This window comes from Notolabrus celidotus, chromosome 23, assembly GCF_009762535.1.
Source record: "Notolabrus celidotus isolate fNotCel1 chromosome 23, fNotCel1.pri, whole genome shotgun sequence".
NCBI lineage: Eukaryota > Metazoa > Chordata > Actinopteri > Labriformes > Labridae > Notolabrus > Notolabrus celidotus.
This window is the reverse complement of record NC_048294.1, coordinates 26,456,951-26,476,901: the sequence shown is the minus strand read 5'-3', so window position 1 is coordinate 26,476,901 and position 19,951 is coordinate 26,456,951. Positions and strand designations below refer to the sequence as shown.

Sequence of the window (19,951 nt, the reverse complement as noted above, 5' to 3'; positions counted from 1 at the left end):
TAGCTTTCCAAAGTGGTATGAAGCATTTTTGTCTGCCTGTTTAGGCCACAACACAATTTGGAAACACAGCTCTTACATATTATTTACTTGTTGCTATGTTAGCAAGCCATTGAGAATATACGTATGCTAGTGCAAGATGTCTTAGCATTTATAAATCCAGTATCAGCCCTCCTGTTTGCACTGTTTTTATGCTCCCCTGACTCTCGAGGGAAAAGTCAGGCCCTTAAGCTGCTTGATAAGAACTATGTCAAAAGATTTAGCTTACTTTTCCTTCAGTTAGAGCTGGCCAAGAAGTTGGCTTTAACTTTCTTTGGCTGAAACAGTTCCCTGCTGTGGCTGCCAATCAAATTCATTAAAATCACTGTTTTATAACTCAAACAGAGAGAAGAGGCTCTCTGCTGAGGAGGAGCTGCAGAGTCCATGTTTGCTGGTTTTATCTCAAGCAATTGCTTTCAACTTACTCTGTTTCATCCATTGTTTAAACAAAGCATTAGGAAATGATCAGATGAGATTATCACTCCTTGACATGAAGATACTTCTCAATCAATCAATCAATCTTTATTTGTATAGCACTAAATTACAACAAGCTTTATCTTAAGACTCTCTCCAAACAGAGCAGGTCTAGACCGTACTCTATATTCCATTATTAACAAAGACCCAACATAAAGACAGGATAAGATCCAGTCCCATCTTCCAGACAGGACTCAGTCTGATCTCATCTTAATCCACCATGAGCAGAGCACTTTGCAGCATTTAGCAAGTTACAGTGGCAAGGACAAACTTCCTTTAACAGGCAGAAACCTCCAGCAGGACCAGACGCATGTTAGACACACATCTGCTGAGACCAAGTTGGAGAGAGGGATATAGGGAGAAGTTTTGTGCAAACTGAGCCTGACATTTGTTGTACCTTTGGATGGATGGGCTCTCGACCAAGTTTCAAGGGTTCAAGAAAGGTTTGGCTGGAGAACATACATGTTCTAACTTCCCTACCAGCTAGAACATGCAGGTCACAAGGCATGAAGACTTTTTCAAACGAGTGAGAAAGTTAAACCTGTTAATATCCCCATTTTTGCTTCACTGAACAGACTATTAACAGAATAGAAGTCCTCGCCAGCTTTCCACTCCATATCGCTAAAAGCTATAAAAGTGTTTCACCCAACTTGTAACTTTCTTCTCTCTACTCCTGCCTCATTCAACTCACATCCATCCCACTGTTTCATTCATAATAGAAATGTTCGGTGGTATCTGGGCCATGCCTTCTAGAGAGACTCAAACCCTCATCAATTTACATTATAGCTCTTTCTTTCCCCCTCTCTGTCTCCTTCTACCTCGTACAAATGTATCTCTATCTCTCCAGCTCCATACACACAGTCAAAGACCACTTTCTCCAGCCCTTCTCCAGGGTATATGGTTCTTTAATGAAGACACTAATAATGATTATGGATATTTTAAAGCGGTCTGTCTGCCCTGTGCAGGGATGTTAGAAGCTGCAGTGTCGTCTTGTAAGACGCTCTGTCAGATAATGCAAATTTCAAAATAATAATCATTAATTATTAATTCTAAAACAGTTTAAGATGACAAACATTGTGTCAAAGATAATACAGGATTTAAATAATTTCCTTGAGTGCTTTCCCAGAAAGCTGCAGTGAGGTACTCTAGATTAATTTAATACTCCCAGACAGATATATGACTAAATAATTATATAACAGCTGAAGAAAGACCTAATTCAGTAATATTTTATTGGAAGGCCTCACACACTGATACATCTGCAGATCATAATAGCTTTTTTGATGCAGGGCCTCAAGTTCAACCGGCAAAATGGGCTTCAAACGCTCTTGTACAGGCATTGAAAAAGCCCTTTTCGATTACAAGACCGATCAAAGATGAGGTCAAGATGAAAGAACGCAACACGAGTGAAATTTAAAAGCTCCTGAATCTTTTATTGTAAAGCATCAGATGGAGCAGCAGGCTGAAGATGTAGGTGAGACGTGCCGAGCACAACAGGTCAGTTTGATTGAGCTCTTCTTCCTGCGAGCGCCGTGTCAAAGATGGATTGAGAGTGACATGGATTCATGTAAGATACACTCCAAACCATGTGTTTTACGTTACATGTTGTTGTTATTCATGGTTTTCACAGCATATAGGAGGACTGATTGCTGCAGCAGAACAGTGAAAAATGATCGCACATGCGGTCCCCTCTCTGTATGGGTGCAAAGTGATTCAATCCAATGCTGGGGCTTAAAATAATACTTTCCTCAAGTAGGTAAAACATTCACTGAGATTTTTTTTACACTTTAGCTGTTTTTTTGACCAGAGGGACTTTACACCAGAACTACGTGCGTTTCAACCCAGGGTCTAAATTTAGTTCAGGGGTAGATAATCTCCCCCCCAAAAAGCTCCTGCTAGGGGGGGCAGTACTTATCAAAGGTCCATGGACTTTCGGGAGTCAGGGCCTGCAATGCTGAACGTTTCTGATTGGTAGATTAACCTCAGTGTTTTAATTCCTCCCTCCGTCCACAATAACATCACACACATCTGTGATTCACTTGATTTCTCTTTCTTTCATTAGTTTGTATTTGTTCTATCTTTTTTGTATGTGTGTGTACTTTTCAAAAGAAGAAGCTGTGATTCTCTTGATTTAGCAGCTTGTTACAGTAGTCTTCTCTCAGCCCACCGTGAATGCGTCTCTCCCGGTGTTACGGTTTTAAAAGTGACCCTGTAAATTGGAGCCCTTCAGCTGAACGTGTCAGTGTTTGTGGAGTTTACACAGCTGTTGAAACACAGAGGGAGTTCCTGGGAATGCAAACTAGTTTAGTTTTTATTAACATTTCAAAATATCCTCATCAGATATTTAATGATCGTCTAAAGACGTTTATGAGGGATGCATCTGAAAGTCTCCAGTTAACAGGGTTGCAGTTTAAACCAAAACACCGGCCGATGAGTCTCTTCCATGCTAACAGGCTAAGTGTTGTGTTGCTCATGATGACACCTGCCTGTCCGTCTGCTTCTATGGTATCATCTGTGATGACCGTGGTCGAGACACAGACAACAATGGGGGCACAGGAACCTTTTAGTTCCGGGTAAAGCAGTTCTGGAGGCTAAAAGACCCCAGAACTCTTAGTCGAAATGTACCTTTTAAAATCTCTTGAATCATATTCTCAAAGTTATAACTTTAAGTTTAACATTTGTTTGAAAGTTACTCCACAAAGGAACACGAGGAAGCTTTGGACTAAAATGAATTTCACTGAAGAATTTTCCCTAAAAAGTGAGTTTAAACATCCCATGTGGACCTAAATGACAAGTTCAAAATGGACGTTTTCCGCTGTGTGTGTGTGTTTGCTCATTGTGGCATTCTTTGGAAAGCACCTCTCTAGTAAATGAGGCCCAGCGGATTAACTTTAGACAGCTACTAGATGGCCTGCAGGTGTTGCGGCTCAGCGGGTGTGTGTGCGTGTGTGCACGCTTGCACTATAGAGCGTGTATTCCTCCCGTAGCTGATCGGTTTGCTACTCTGGCTCCCCTGCCGCGCGTCTGACAGCGTGTGTACATTAAAAAAGGGGGGGGTGCACTCAGACGCCTGTGAGTGTGATTACGCTGTGTATACCATGAGATTAGTGCAGACAGCTTTATGCGCATGGCCCGCCATAAATCTCCCCCACCACAGAACTGAGCGCCGCCATCGTTTATTATTCCCTAATAGATCGGTCCTTTGCTGTCTCTCCTCGGCTTCCCGCTCACACCAGGTTGTGGTTAGCTCAAGGACGAAACCCCCACAGAGGATGGTGGAGGTCAGAGTTGATGTGGAGTCTCAAGTAAATCCTCCACGCTGATTTAAATTTGGGTTTATTTTGTGGAAGCTCCCTGCCAACTTCTGTGTCCTTCCTCTCATTTTTCTTAATCCTTCTTCTTCTGTTTGTTTATAATTTTCCACACTGTTTTCTGTTGCAATCTGTCCCACTTCTTGCTCTCCCTTTGTCCTTATGTGTTTGTTTTATCACTTCAAATCCCACCTCTCTCTTTTGTCTCTCGCCTCTTTTCTCTGCGTTTATGCTTTTTTATTTTTCTCTCTTAGGCTCAGCACTCGCTCGCTCTCTCACTCGCTCTAGTCTGCCCTCCCTCATCCCCGCCCATTATATTCTTGTGTTCACACAGACATACACTAGCACCCCCCCTCAGGCTGCACCTGTGTGCCCGGGCTGGACATGGCTCAGGTTCCCGCTGTGGAATCTGGGAAATGTTTGAGCTGTCCGATATGCCGCCCAAAGCAGGTACACTGGCAGACAACATGCAGACGGACACGAGAAACAAGAATGCGGGTCATAGAGAAGCACAGACAGCATCTGGACTGCGTAGACCAGCTTTTAAACGTCTTGCAGAACCACAAGTTGTTGATTTTTATTTCCATCTTTTTGTGGTTTTAAGTCTAGTTATTGACCGCAGCACTCAGAGAGAGGGAGAGGGCAGAGTTGAGGAGTAGGGGGAGGAATGGAGGGTGAAAGCACGAGGTGTTAGAGGTCACAGGGGGAGGTCACACAGACTGACACTTCAGTCTTCTCAGCTCAGCGCAGGGGTCGAGGCGGAGAGACGCTTAGGTTGAGAAAATGATGTTTCTGCCCTCATAAAAGAGCTGCGGAGAAGAAAAGAGAGGAAAGCTCCCCGCCTCCCTCCATCTTGTCTCCTCTCCCCCCTCCTCAGTGTCACCTCTGGCCCACTCCAACCCCCCACGCCATGTTTCAAAGTGTGGCCACATGAATGGATCTATTGTTAAGGGGCTGAGAAAAAGGAGGGAGAGAGAGAGTGGACAGCAAAAGAGAGGAGGATAGGAAAGACAGACAGACTCTCTCAGAGGAAAGTGTAGCCGAAAAAGAAAAGAGTAAAGGGGAAACATAGTAGTGCCAAAGGCAGAGTCTGAATGGGATGATTTATTTAGATGTGGTCACAGATGAACTCTATAAAAATGTTTATAAGTCCACCTCACTCCACTTTTCTCCTCTTCTCCAACGACGCAGCAAACCTGACCGTGTGGCTCACAAACACGCCTGCATCTTTTACCACTTTATTGATTTATAGATCTGTTTATTTGAATTTTTACACATTACATACAAAAGATAAATGTAAACAATTAAAGCAAGGGATGTTTTCTGTAAAAGAAACACAATAAGCAAATGAACAAAAAAGCAACCAATAATAATTAATGATAATAATTTAAAATAAAAAATAAATTAATAGAAAGGAAAATAAAAAATAGTGAAACTACATAAATGCAGCATAAATAAAATAAATATGTTAATATTTAAAAAATAAATAAATGCAAAAGGTAAAAAAGCAATATGAATAACAATAATAAAAATAGGTACATAAATAATAATAATAATAATAATAATAATAATAATAATAATAATAATAATAATAATAACACCAAAAACAAATTGAGAAATAAAATAAAAAAACACCCACATGTGATGATCTACTTTCACTACTTTAAAGGTGGAGTTAACACATAAAACAATACAGTTTATCACCATCTGTCTGAATACAGTTTGGGTTTGTTGACAGTGTCACAGAGAGGAGAGGGAGTGTGAATTGTGAGATAAATACTGTACACACTCTTTTTCTCACTGGATGAGATTGCAACAAGGTCTGCCTACCCTGTCCTGTTTACTGTGTGTACACACACAAACACACACACACTATCATTCACTTATACTCCAGGTTAACTGGGGTTAACTCTGCCAATCTGACACCCTGAACATGGAACCTATCAGAGAATGGAGCTCTGTTGGAGGAATGTGGAGTCGGTCTACATCCTTCCTTCTCTCCTTCTTCCTCTCTCTACATTGTACGGTCTTTCCTTGTGAGGAGTGTTCCCCCTTTGTGTCTGTCTTTCCTTTCTGCGTGTTCACCGTTTTTCTTTGTTGTTGCCGCATACCTTCCCTGACATGTTCAATATCAATTTTCCACCTTCCCCTCTCTGTCTCTCACTTCACTGATTTCTCCTTCTTTCTGTCTTTCTTTTTCGGAGCGCTGCACCTGCCCGATGGCATTTTACCTCAACAGTCATATCGTCCTCTGTGCGTGTGTGTTTGCTCTGCCATTCTGCAATGCAGCTCGACTGTGACTCAGGGTACCATCAGATACCACTCACACAATGCGTCATGCAGGAAGCAAAAGGTGCTTGTTTTTAGAAATGTGTGTGTGCTTGTTCACATGTTTCTAAGTGCATGTGTGTGTGTGTGTGTGTTGTCAGTGTTCATGTTTAGGGAAAACTAACTTGTGTGTTTGGATGTGGGTGGATGTGTTTGGGCAAACCTTTAGTGTTTAGCAGTAGGGCATTTGTGTGGGGTGCTTGCTTTTGTGTGTGTGTGTGTGTGAAATAGATTTTTTCTGTTTAGGCTTTGGAGCAGAAGCCTCAGGAACCACCACCATGTTTACAGTTCATACTCTATAAATGGTGTGAGTGCCTGTGCTCGCCTGTCTGAGGCTGAGAGGAAGGTGAAATGTGTGTGACTGGTGTGTGTGTGTGTGTGTGTGTACGTGTTGAGTGAAGCTGAGTGCCTACCTCTCCAGTCTAAGTATTGCCTGATAACCCCGAGTGACCTGGGTAATGAGAAGTGGAACAGTGGCTTCCCAGCAGGCCTCTGGGCCTGCCTCAGCTAAAGCTCTTCTGCCGTTAAGTCTGCTTTCTCAAGTTCGCCTCTGGTGCACGCCGCCAGCCAAAACACCAACAGATAAAGCTCACATCTCAATTTACAGCAGGTGTAAGGCTGTTAGCTCGCAGTGCTAAGAGATAGTTGACTGCAAGGAAGTTTGGGGGCGTGTAGTCAAAAAAACTGCAGGTGTGGCAAATGAATATTTCTGTCTCTTCCTAGAAACACTTCATAAACTGTCTCCTGTGTTATCATTGTCTAAATCACATGCTTCCTTTACACAGCAAGTCTCTCACTTCAATTATAACTAATAATAAAATGTTCCGGTCCAACATGTGCTGCATGTTAGCCTGTTGCCTTAGCTGAAATGTTTCTTGGCTATGCTAACAGTGTAGCTCTTAAGATGGCTATGACAGTCAGTGTTCCAGGGCTTTGGTTTATAACCATAGACTGTATTAATAATGGACGTAGTCTCCGTGACGCCACCGAACCAAATGGGAAATGCTGAACACAACCTAACCTCTGTCGAGCGAGTGTGAGGTAAAGAGGCGGGCTTTGAGCCTCCTAGCCAACAGTTACAGTGTTCCCGCCAGTCAATCAAGCCAGCTGTGCCTTTCGTGATGGAAAACCCCTAATCTAAATATCTTTGAAATGACCGCGTTATGAAAAATCCCCCCCCCCAGTACAGTGTGTGCTGATAGAGAAATGAGCCATCCAGACTACACTGGTCTTTTGAACCAGGCTGTAAACATGTTTATTTCTGCTGTAAAGATCGTCTTCTTTGAATGGGTGTGTATGTGGTTTCCGGTTCTTCCGGAGCCAGCCTCAAGTGGACACTTGATGAACTGCAGTTTTTAACTCTTCCGCATCAGCTTCAATTGTTTGTTTATAACACTAGCAAATATATGAAGCAGGCTAATATAAAGAAGCTATCATCCTCACCTTAGGTAATAAATACGGTAACAGACATGGTTTTGTCAGCATTCTGGTATTGTCATTGTTTAGCATTTTGTCATGCTATTGCTAGCAAACATAACTTTGCCTAGACCAGAGGTTCCCAAAGTGTGGGTTGGGACCCCTTGGGGGGGTTGCAAAACACAAATGGGGGTCCTGAGATGTCTTCCAGAATGTTTATTCTTTTTAATTATGTAAAAATAGTACATTTTACACATTACAGTAAAAAATATCCATAAAAATAGAGTTAACCTTGAATTAAAACCTTGAAAATAGAAAATGTAACGAGTGTTCTGCCTTTCTTTTCTCCAGGTGACTCCTAAGTTTAGAGTTAGTGAACAGTTCAAAAGCATCAGTAGCAGCAGGTTCATTCATAACAGCAGAGGAGACACAGACACATGCTCATATAGGTAGGGTCATTTTCTGCAGACCAGCTAAATGAAGACACATTAAATCACTTTGAGGGACAGTGGGGGTCACAAGTCTTTGGCACCTATATTTTGGGGGTCACGGGCTGAAAAGTTTGGTAACTCCTGGCCTAGACTACTGTATTTCCAAACAGAGCTGTTAGCACTGCTGCAGACTCACTATCTAGTCCCATGTAATCTAGGACAGTGATTATAAAACTGAAGGGCTATCTTAAGAGTCACAGAGCGGTTAAAGAGCTAACATGCATGGACAGCAGAGAGGACGTGGAGCTGTAGGGCAAATTCTGACTAACATTCCCACAGATTGAATACAAGGACGGTTTACTTTGCATGCTTAGTGCAACACAGTCAGTGAGAAGAGTGTTTGTTTTTGTGTGGTACATTTTTAAAGTCTGAGAAACTAACCCTGAAATTCTGAAAAATCTTCTGAGGAATGATAAAAAAAGATGTTAAAAATGTTATAAAATTGCTATCTGGGAAATGTTGGATCCATTGATTTTACGAGCTTGACCCCAGCGGTGACTAAAAAGGCTTAATGAATCAAAGCTTACTTTGTTAAATATGATACTGAGCAGTCCTTTTCCTCTGCAGAAGTGAAGAATCAAATATCTGGAACTAGCCTTTAAATCTGTAGAAGCAATTAGAACAGAGTGAAAATCAAAGTTACATTTCTCTCGATGAAGTTATTCAAATAAAAATCCAATTGAATGTTTTTTTTACACTCTTATGTCGTGTAATTACAGGCATGACATTTGTCAGCTTTCCAGTAAATCCTGAAAGACAATAGTAATTGTTTGTCACACAAATGAAAGTGTTGCTAATGTGACAGCAGCAGGGTTTATTTTGTATTTTAAACAGCACAGTTATGCAACACATTTTCTGGGTCTATTCAGTCTTTGTGATCTTGTATTGTTGATTTTTTAATGGTCAAACAGTCGTCTGACAGTAGAACAGAGAGAATAATGAAGCAGGTTTGAGTGCTGTGACTCCCAAGTGTTCATGTGGATTTGTTGGAAACAGAAAAAGCGTTTGAAAATGGGCTTCTTAACATTTTAGGCATTTGCTTCCTCCCACTTCACATCAAAGTGTCATTTGGCATTCTGGGAGGATGCTAATAGTTGACACAATCCAGAAACTCTCCTCCTCTTTTTTAATCTTTCACTTCTGCAAACACTTCCTCTTATCTCTGTTGGGAGTGACATTTGTTTTAACCTGAGATAAAGTCATGATGGGTGTGCACAGACTACTTTCTAGTTTCCCACTGTTAGCCAAGCATGCTAGCGGGAGGAGTAAAGTCATCACAGGCCTCGGGAGCTAAGTTGATAACTCACAGTATTTGGCCTTATCAGTTTGAGATGGCCCAGTGCTGTGAGGGGAATGACAGCGTCTGAGTCATTTGCTGAGTTTATGCCCCTCTGACTGCTGCGTTTCATGTAGAGCCCTCTGAAGCCCACAGTGGGCCCACCAGTCCTCCAAACCCGTACTAGAAAAACACTTTTCATGTCTGCTTCTTACTGGTTCAACAACACAATTCATTTCAGAATTCAGAAGAAGTATTTCCTCTAAACCGTCTTGGTTTTTATCCTTGGTGAGGCTATAAATGATTGATTAATCATTTTTAAAACGAAGACGTGTTCCATGTCAAAAACAATGCCAAATGTGATTTTCCCCTAAATCAAATCTTCCTTATTAACAAAGTGTATATAACTGACAGTGTTGAATATCTATGGATCGTATTGAGGTGTACAAAACGTTTAACACACTGAATATCAACGTGTGGAGCAGGCTCATCAGACTCACAGTGTCCAGTTTTCTGTCTATTCTTTCATATTGAGAAGAATAAGCATGTGTACGTGGTCGGGTGTCAGCCGGGAGCACAACCGGGTCATATCAGTCCGGCGGCAGAGAACAAAAGCGCCCGTGGAGACCTGAATGTCACCCAAACATGCTTTAAACTTCAAACACCTCCCTGATAGCTAAATGAAATATGAGACCACATGAAGTTTGTTCCACATGATAGAAAATCAAAACAAAAATGTGTTTGAGTAAGTTCTTAACAATCAATTCATCCATACTTGATTTTAGCTGTTTGCTAAAAGAAACATAACAACTACAATAGTCATGAAAACAAACCATATATTATCAATCTGATTAAATCCTGTCGTGTTAGATTCTCTTCATGCTGCATGTTTTTCATAAATGACAGGTGTCAAATCATCAGGTAAGCGATAAACAAACTGCACATCATCCGTATCATGTGGAAGACAGACTTACATCAAAACAGCCAATTTGCAAAGTAATTAACTGAATGTACCTGAGATGTTGGATTGGCAGCTTCTCTGTGTTGATCTGCAGCAGGAGTTGTCTTTCTGTTCCTTCCTCTTTGGACGTGCTTTAGTTCCTACTTCTAAGAAAAAAAGAAAAGACAATGCTGCAGGAACATTTACATTCAAATCAAAACGTTTCAAAGGTAGGGTGTGTTGACGCTGGTCTGTCAGCAGTGTTTTACATTAATATCCCACGTGTACATTCACTTGTGTGCATGCATTGTGGTTCTTTTGTTGGCAGGGCCGTAGAGCTGGGCGATATTGAAAACTATGTTATCACGTTGAAATATTTCATAGCAGTCGATATCGATGATTACCACAATAATTATTAAATCATTATTTCATTTAAATGTAGAGTCAGATTTTTGCTTTTTGAAGAAAGCAGACAGTTTGTTAGTTTATATCTGGATTTAGTTTTCTGATGAGCTTCTTGAATCCATCATTTCTGACGGTGCTAAGTAAGTAAGATGTGTATGTTTTCTTGCGTGTCGCTGTCGCTTGTTTCAGCCGTGTTTACATTCTGCTCCAAACGTCTTTAAGCCCCGCCTACCTCTCACCCTGCGACATGATTGGCTGTTCAATGCTGTCTTCGTCTTCTGTCTAATGTCGGGTGGCAACTAGCTTTTAAGGCACATTAGCGCCCCCTCCCTTTCCAGTAGTTGGGGGGTGTAATTACAGGTTTAAATATATCAAAATTTTATTGAACATTTGTCATATTTATAATGAGAAAAAATTTATCATGATAACTATCATTACCAAATTAAAGCCCAGCCCTACAGGGGCCTACTCAGGCTGTTTGACGGGCAGGGGCCAAAAAAAAGTTTGGGGCACCTCTTTTCAAACTCCTGGTTCTCATGGTTTAGGGTGAATTTAAATGTATTCATGCACTTTTAAACAATTGATTAACTGTATGCATCCGGGAGTATTTTTCAACATTAAGATCAATACAAGATGATCCAGAGGGCACATTGTTTTCTAATGAAAGGGCACCAGAGAAGGCAATTTGTAATGTTTTATCTATATATAATCATAATAATAATATATTTATTTATATAGTACTTATCAAAACAGATGTTACAAAGTGCTTTACATCATAAAAACCCACAGTAATAAACAGAGCATGGGGGAGACATATAGAGCTAGCAAGACAGTTTAAGAGGAACAGCTGAATAAAAGAGAAACTACTAAAAACAATTAAAACAATAAAACATTTAAATTCATTTAAACAAATAAAACAATGAGTGAATAAAAGAAAACATGAATAAAAGTAAATTAAAAATAAATGTAGCATCTTGGATAAAACAATATTACAAGAAGGCCTTTCGATAAAAATATGTTTTCAGCAGTGATTTAAAAGAAGATCCTGATGGAGCTCTCCTGAGATCCTCAGGCAGGTTGTTCCTCAGTCGTGGAGCCTGAACAGCAACGCTTGTTCACCCTTAGATTTTAATTTTGTGAGAGAACTTTTAGGAGGTTCCTGCCTGAGGATCTGAGGCTGCGCCCGGGCTGGTAGGGTGACAGCAAATCACAGATATATTCAGGGGCCAGGCTGGAAGGTTCTTTATAAATGATAAGTAAACCTTAAAGTCTATCTTATCTGAGAGGGCACTGTAGCGTGATTTCTTCAGACATGAGGGCACTGAACCCCCCCCCCCCCCAGTACACCAGTTTGTTGGATGCTCTTGCAACATGTTTTGTTTTGAATTCTTCTGATCTTCAGCAAACTACTTTTATTGTAAAGGCAGACACACTCCTACACGTTTTAGTTTGTTCTGCATACATTTGCCAACTTAAGTATGTTTCACAATGGAGAGGACTCTGACTACGCCAGATTATCCCTGAACTGGAGGTCGTTTTTGAGTAGCTCACAGGGAGGAGCACATATTCATGTATTCTTACAGCTGAATCCTTCTCGGCTGTGTGCCGGTGCTTATTTTTCCCATGTGGGTCCTCAACAGGTGGTTACATTTCCCTGCTTTTCTTCCTGCCTCCTCATGGGGTCAACAGGGGATTGCATGAGCTTGTGTGTTAAAAATGTAATTCTGCTGTTCCTCTGAAAAGGCACCTGTTCCCTGTCAAGGAGAGAAAATAAGAAAGGAGTAGGAAAATAAGAGATGTAGAGGACCCATCTGTTGCTCAATCAGACGCAAGGACAGGTGGCTCTGAACTGGTTTCAATGCTGTTCCAGGATGCAGAAACTCTGATTAATGTTCTTCTTCTTCTTCTGTCGTCCCTTCAGATTCAGGGATGATAAGGGCTACGTTCTGTACCCTCAGATTGGGGACCGGCTGGACCTCATCTGCCCTCCTTCGGACACGGCCAGGTCCACGCCGGAGTACGAGTTCTACAAGCTCTACCTCGTGTCCACACGGGAACAGGCGGACCGCTGCGAGGTGATGGGCCCTCCAAACATCGTGCTGACCTGCGATGAGCCCATCCGTGAACGCCGCTTCACCATCAAGTTCCAGGAGTTCTCGCCGAACCTCTGGGGCCACGAGTTCAAGAGCATGCACGACTATTACATCATCGGTAAGTCCAGAAGAAACAGGAACACTGGGGATTAGTGGACAGATTGTGTGTTTAGCTTTTATTGCAGTGTGTGTGTGTGTGTGTGTGTGTGTGTGTGTGTGTGTGTGTGTGTGTGTGTGTGTGTGTGTGTGTGTGTGTGTGTAGGGGGAGGGTGGTTGTTATGATTGCATGGCTGATTTCTGATTGTGCCTGAGTGTGTTTGTTTATTTCCGTGATGGTGCTGATGATTGGGCGGGTGTGTTTGGAGTAATTAGGTTTGAGAGTTGTGGGATCCGGTCTGCAGGCGAGTACAGTACAGGACGTACACTGTAGAAAATGAGCAGCTGCGCCTGTAGCTTTAAAGAAATGCTCTATCTTAGTGTTAGGTTGTTTGAGTCATTGTTAATAAATTCACTTCTTCCACCTCGTCAGATTAAAACACACTCAAGAGGATGTTTCTTTTTTAAGTGGAGTTAAAACAACTTGGTTTAATCTGTGTCACTTTTTGTAGTGTGCTGTGGATTCGTCCTTCATCAACGCTTTATTGGATTTTGTGTTTAGTTAATAGTGGCAGCATTTGTGCTTTGGTGTTGTCTCCTTTGTGTGTGCATGTGTGTGTGTGTGTGTGTCATTGCTGTGTCTTTGTCCTGCTGGACTGCGGATGCCGGCCTCGGGCCTGTTTATTGTTACTGCCAGCCTTGCAGTGACCGTAAACGCTGCAGCAAAGTTTGTTTTGGTTTATCCAGAAGGTTTGTTTGGAGTTGGCTGTGTGAAGACCTGATGAGGTCATCAAGGCGAGCCAGACCGAGCGTTTGTATCGGACGGAACAATCTGTAAGTAAAGGTCGCGTCAGCCGAAACCTGGGGGTTGTTTTTAAATACAGATCGAGCGCCAGGAGCATTCAGCTCTCACAATAGACGCAGTGCACGCAACATGCAATAAACACACACACACACACACACAGTCAGGTGTGCACACACACTCACACAAATTGCCAATACAAACACAGGCACTGTAAAAACACCTCAGGAGTGAGCCAGAGTGTGCAGGAAACACAAAGAGACAGACAGAGAGATAGAGAGAGAGAGACCCTGTTCGATTCCCAACGCTCTCCTCCCACGCACCTGCAAGCTCGATTCACTCAGGTGTGCAAATGCTCTTTTCACTTCTTTTCATCTGCCGTGTCGAAAAAAAAACACAGAGATAGATGGAACTAGGAGAGCTAGCAGGAGGAGAAACACTGGGACAGAGAGAGAGAGAGAGAGAGAGAGAGAGAGAGAGAGAGAGAGAGAGAGAGAGAGAGAGAGAGAGAGAGGGGGGAAAAAAAGAGAATAGATGGTCTTGGAAACATGTGATGTCCCTCATGCCTCTTTGTGTTCCATATTTGTTCGCTAGTTTCAGTTTTTCATAGACTGCATGCTTTTGAAACAAGGTGAGGCAATGGGCATGTTCCTCCTGCACTCTGAGTCATTAATAACAGATGTATTTCTCTGTGATGAGATATGAAGGAGTGAGATAGTGGGCAGTGGTGCAGTATGTCACCATGAATGTATTTGTGTTTCATATGTGCGCCCCTTGATTCAGGAATTTTGGCTTGATAAGTCTGGAGGAGAATGAATGCAACCTGATACCTGCTGATAACCTGTTCAGTGAGTGACAGATGTTTAATGAATGCCACATCAGATATGTCGACAAGAAGCAGAACAAACTTAGCTTTAAAAAAATGTTCTGGTACCTTTTTATAGTGGAGGGCAGATTTTTAACAACTTCATTTAAACTCCATGTAGACATTTTTCCTTTCATTGAGTCGCACGCATTGCAGTGTTTGGAACATCTCTCACGGCCAAATTCCACTGGATCCGTCTCTGATCCGTCAGTGTATCTGGTAGGTCTCTATTCTAGTCAATGTGTTAACTTCCACTGGAGCCGCTCTCACAACAGAGCTGATGGAGCGGGACAGGAAGTCAGGTTTCACCGAAACAAAATGAAAACATCAGGTTAATTTTCAGAATAAAACACTCTGTGTTATCACCAGATCGTATTTCACTTAACTACAACAACAAACCAAAGTCATGATGAGCGGAGCCAGGCCTGGAGTCAACAGGTCAGAGGTTTTCAGAGGACCAGAAAGACAACATGGGCAGGAAAACCTCGGTCACATGACTCCAGCTCGGTCACATGACTCCAGCATTCTGAAAACGCATCAGATCGGAGACGGATCTGGTGGAAGTCCAGGGTAACTTCTCCTTCTCACTTACAAATCCCTGCATGCCCCGCCCCCCAATACCTGGCTGACCTCCTCCCACAACACACTCCAGCCTGGAACCTAGGCTCATTGGACCTGGGTCTCCTCTCCATCTCCATCTCTAAGCTGCAGACTTTTGGAGACAGAGCCTTCAGTGTGGCAGCCCCTACTCTATGGAAGTCTTTCTCTCCAGACATCCGCAGTGCCCCAACCCTGGACCGTTTTAAAGAAGCAGTCAAAGCGCACCTTTTCCTCAAGGCCTTTCCCCGTTAGATAGTGTTATCCCCGCCTTCACCCCAGACCCCCTACCTGACCCTGTGAAACGACCTTGGGTTTCTTGAAAGGTGCTATATAAATACCAGCTACTATTATTATTATTATTATTATTATTATTATTATTATTATTATTATTATTATTGGTGCTGCTCATATTCAGATTTTATGCAACCCAAGGAGAGCAAAGCTTTCAAGTGTTTCATGAAGCACAGAACAATGCCATTGAACATCAGCCGTTTTTAAAAAACAGTCTGTAAATCTGAGTGTAGAATTCAGAAGTTGCGTTTTGACAAATTGCTGGCATTAGTCAGAATCTGTTGCAAGACGTCTTTATCTGTCATGTGTCACTGAAACAGGTAATCAGCAACATACCGGTTCTGCACTTCCACCACAAAGCCTGTTGTTTTAAGAAAGTGTCCGAGCTTGTTTCCATCTTTGCGTTTCAGCAAGTTATTCAGTGTGACCCGGGTTCAAATATCTCCTCTTACATGATTGCACAGATACCGATTATGTGTCAACACGCCTATTCTGAGGCTCATTCTGCTCAAAGACATCGCACACTTTAAGACGTCCATCAATAAGTAGTTTTTGTGTTTCAAAGCTGCCTTAAACTTGAATTACACGACGCTGCAGCAAAGTAAAAACAGTGATGAACTCTTTACAAGGCCAGAGAGATGTAAGCATGGGGCCAAATGTCGCCCTCCATCTCTATTCTGCCAACCTCTTTTCTGCACTTCAACCTGGCAGCTGGAGTGTCCACAGATAGAAACACCTTTATCTCCTCACACAGACCAGACGGATCGATTGACAGCTCCAGCCCAATCAATGAAGGCTGCAACACAAGGTCACACACACTCTCAGACACAAACACACACCCTTTTATCACACGTTTGTAGAGGAAGAGTTGGAGAGGTGAAAAGACAGGGGAGAGCTGATCGGAAAGAGCATTTGGTGCTGATAACTTATTGATAACGTCACCAGATAGCCTGTGTGCATCATGCAGTGAGTCTTTGATCATTTGCTCCTAATGAAGAATTGTGTTAAGTCTCTCAGCAGAGCTTCTGTGTACTTAATGAGCCTGTGAGATAATTAATAACAGTTAATCCTCCTGCTCATTTAGAGCCACATATCTGCTGCAGCCTGTGCACGCTAACTGGGCCTGTAGGGAGGATTGCATGCATACAGAACTCACTGAGGACTGGTTTGTCCCTGTGTGTAGTTACAGTCGATGTATGTATGTGCATGTGTGGAAGGTCAGCATATATGTGCAGTGCAGGCCTCAGGGAAATCTTGTTTTAATTAACCTATAGCATGTAGCGTGATTTAATTTGCACACTGCATACCATGCACGGAAAGAATTTGTGTGGATGTGGAGCGGCTCAGATGTGGAAGAGGGGGAGGGAAAAAAAAACAGGAGTTGGGGTTAATTTCAAGTTAAACCCATTACAGATTACCAGTAACTTGCTTTAAGTCCACCGGGTAATCAGCCACCTTTGAAGACTGGGGCGATGGGAGGTAGATGTACTCATGTCGGAGAAGAAACGCGCTAAAGTTTCCTCCTGGATTAGATAAAACCTTACAAACTGCCTTCTCTGATGCCCTTTCATTGGAAAATGCATGAAAAAGTGAGTGAAATAAAGTCAACTTTATTTAGTATGACACCTTTCACAGAGCATAGTCACATAGTACTTCACAGAGTTTCAATATCGACAGACAATACAATGTGCAATAAATAAGACAATAATGCAAGCAGACAAAATAACAAGAAATTACAAAAGATGGTCAAAAGCCATCCATCCATTATCTTGACCACTTATCCCGTTAGGGGCCACGGGGGCTGGAACCTATCCCAGCTGGCTACGGGCGGAAGGCAGGGTATACCCTGGACAGGTTGCCAACCTATCACAGGGTTAACACAGAGAGACAGACAACCATTCATGCACACACTCACACCTACGGGCAATTTAGAGTGATCAATTAACCTGGAGAGCATGTTTTTGGACTGTGGGAGGAAGCCATTGTACCCGGAGAGAACCCACGCATGCACGGGGAGAACATGCAAACTCCACCTGCCGGTCCAGGGATTCAAACCAGGAACCTTCTAGCTGTGAGGCAACAGTGTTACCCACTGAACCACCGTGCAGCCCTCTCAAAAGCCATTACAAACAAATTAGTCTTTTTAAGAGTCTTGGTGGAATCAGCACAGCGCACTTGGGGCGTAAGATTGTTCCATAGAGTTGGAGCCATCAGCTCAAAGGTACGGTCACCTTTAAGGCTGATTCATACTCCAGTGTCAAATCCAGAGATATATGTGGATGCTTGATGATGGATAGCTTTCTATGTTAAAATGAGGATCTTAAACTGTACTCTGAATTTGATTGGAAGCCAATGTTAGGAGAAGAGGATGGGGGTGATGTGGGTTGCCCTCTGGATGCCCCTCACATGTATAAAACTTTGAAACGTGCCCCCTGGATGCCCTTCTATTTAACTTAATGTGGTAAAATAGTCCTGGATGCCTTACAGTCAATACATACTTTAAAAGTGCCCTCTGGGTGCCCCTCTATATAATCAACATTATTGAAATATATCAATAGTTTTGTGTTTTCCTTTCTTATAATTCAATTCCCACCACAATTGCTCACAAAAATATTCACCACGATGCAGGGAATACGTGTTAGGTGCTAAACATTTTCTGGAGGAGGACCCCCCGACCCCCCTCTCATTATCGCTGCATCAATACATTGAAATTCACTAAACTTAACTGTGAGTATAGGAGTTTGAAAGGAGGTGCCCAGAGTACACCACTGGTGAAAGATCCCATTAAAGATGTCAGCCTCATATCAATGTTAGTCTTGACCTCATTAAAAAGTTGTATCATTGATTATTTCAAGAGGAAGTAATAATTATATTGAGGAAAGCTGAACTAAAGTCTGAGTTTGTCCTGGTGTGTGAGCTGTTAATGCAGCACAGATGCTGCTGTTTGTAATCAGATTACATGAATCCCATTAAAAGTAATTCTTTACTCATGCATCCTGCAGAGAGGAGAGAAAGAGTGGGAAAATTGATTAGTTATCCTCATTGATTGATGTTTTCATTCATAACACGAGGTCAGGGTTTATGTAAACCCATTTCTCAGTCACACTCTCCCTCTCTCTCTCTCGCTCTCTCTCTCTCTCTCTGTCTGTTTTCCCTTATTCTCTCCGCCCTTTAGCTCCCCCTCTCCCCCTCTCCCCCTCTTTTCTTTCCCCATTCAATTCCAACTACACACAAACACGCAGACATACTCAGTCCATCCAACCCAGACCGCAGATCAAGCCTTTCACTGCTTTTAATGAATCCTTTGAAAGCAGGCGCCATGCCTTGTGTAACACATGCACAAACACACACAAACGGAGACGCACACTCACAAACACTCACAATCAGAGTGTGGTTTTTGATGATGTGTCTTTTTAATGAGAACTGATGGAGGAAACCATCTTTATGCAGCTGAGCCCAGGGGACAGAGAACCCATGATTGTAACATGAGAAGACTAGAGGAGTTGTTGTTTTAACTGGTGCACGATCAGCTGATTTCAAGGGTCAGTTCCCCCGCTTTCAAAAAAACAAGATCCTCACTCGGGCTCACTCCTAGTGTTGGGCCATGCACACAGTGTTGGTTTCATCTGTTCAGATAATTTGCTCTTAAAAATCCTCACAACATGAGAAACAAGATCTGTTTCAGTCTGTCCTCAGTGTGAACTGTTGTTCCTACGAAGGAGTGGTTTATATAAAATACAATAACAACGTGCATTGTGGATTATTCAGATTTTTTTTATAATTTGGTGAACATATCTTGTAACATGCAGCTTTGTGGGGATTAATTTTGAGTCCCAGTGGGATGTCTGTTATTTTGATATATTTCTTTAGAATGCAAGGTTTGTGGAACATCAGAATTCATTTTCAGAGGAAAACTAAGAGGGAAGAAAAGTCAGCAGAAAGTCTGTTTAGTGCTCAGATTTCAAAGGTCGTCGAGTGTTCTTTAAGATTCTGTTTTGTTCAGAGCTAAAAACATCCTGTTTTACTTTAATGAGTTACACTTAAATTTAAAAGCAGAAGGCCTTTCCAGCTGTCCTCTTTGTGTTTGTCTGTTAACATTGAGGCTACAGAAGTGTTTATACTGACGGCCAAATTCCACCAGATCCGTGTCCAGTCCGTCTCCGATCGCCACAGCACCGGATCTGATAGGTTTCTATTCTAGTCAATGTGTTAACTTCCACTGGATCCACTCCGTTGCGTTCCGGCTGCGTATCTGAGCTGGCAGGTCGGAGCCCTCCGGATCAGATACGCAAGACTTCCATTTTTGCCTGATGAAAGTGTTACCTCCTCTTCCCTCAGCAGGGACAGTTGGGTCTGTTTTAAATGCTCCTTTGTTTTTTTGTTATGAGAAACTGTAAAACTGTTGATATAAATTGTGTCAGCATCAGTTTTAAACTCTGAAATTATACCTCGAAAAAAGTGTGATAGCTCTTCTCCTCTGTACACCTCCGCCATTGTTGTTGATAAAGTTGATATTCGAGGTCCTGCCGC

The 19,951-nt window shown here is 42.3% G+C and overlaps 1 protein-coding gene across 1 annotated transcript in view; it reads left to right on the top strand.

The window, feature by feature from the left end:
- The window catches only part of efnb3b (ephrin-B3b), a 110,013-nt gene that overhangs the window by 38,248 nt on the left and 51,814 nt on the right, over positions 1 to 19,951 (top strand). The window contains exon 2 of the mRNA XM_034676118.1: positions 12,596 to 12,885. Within this exon, the coding sequence (XP_034532009.1) occupies positions 12,596 to 12,885 (290 nt within the window). The remainder of the gene's footprint in view (positions 1 to 12,595; positions 12,886 to 19,951) is intronic.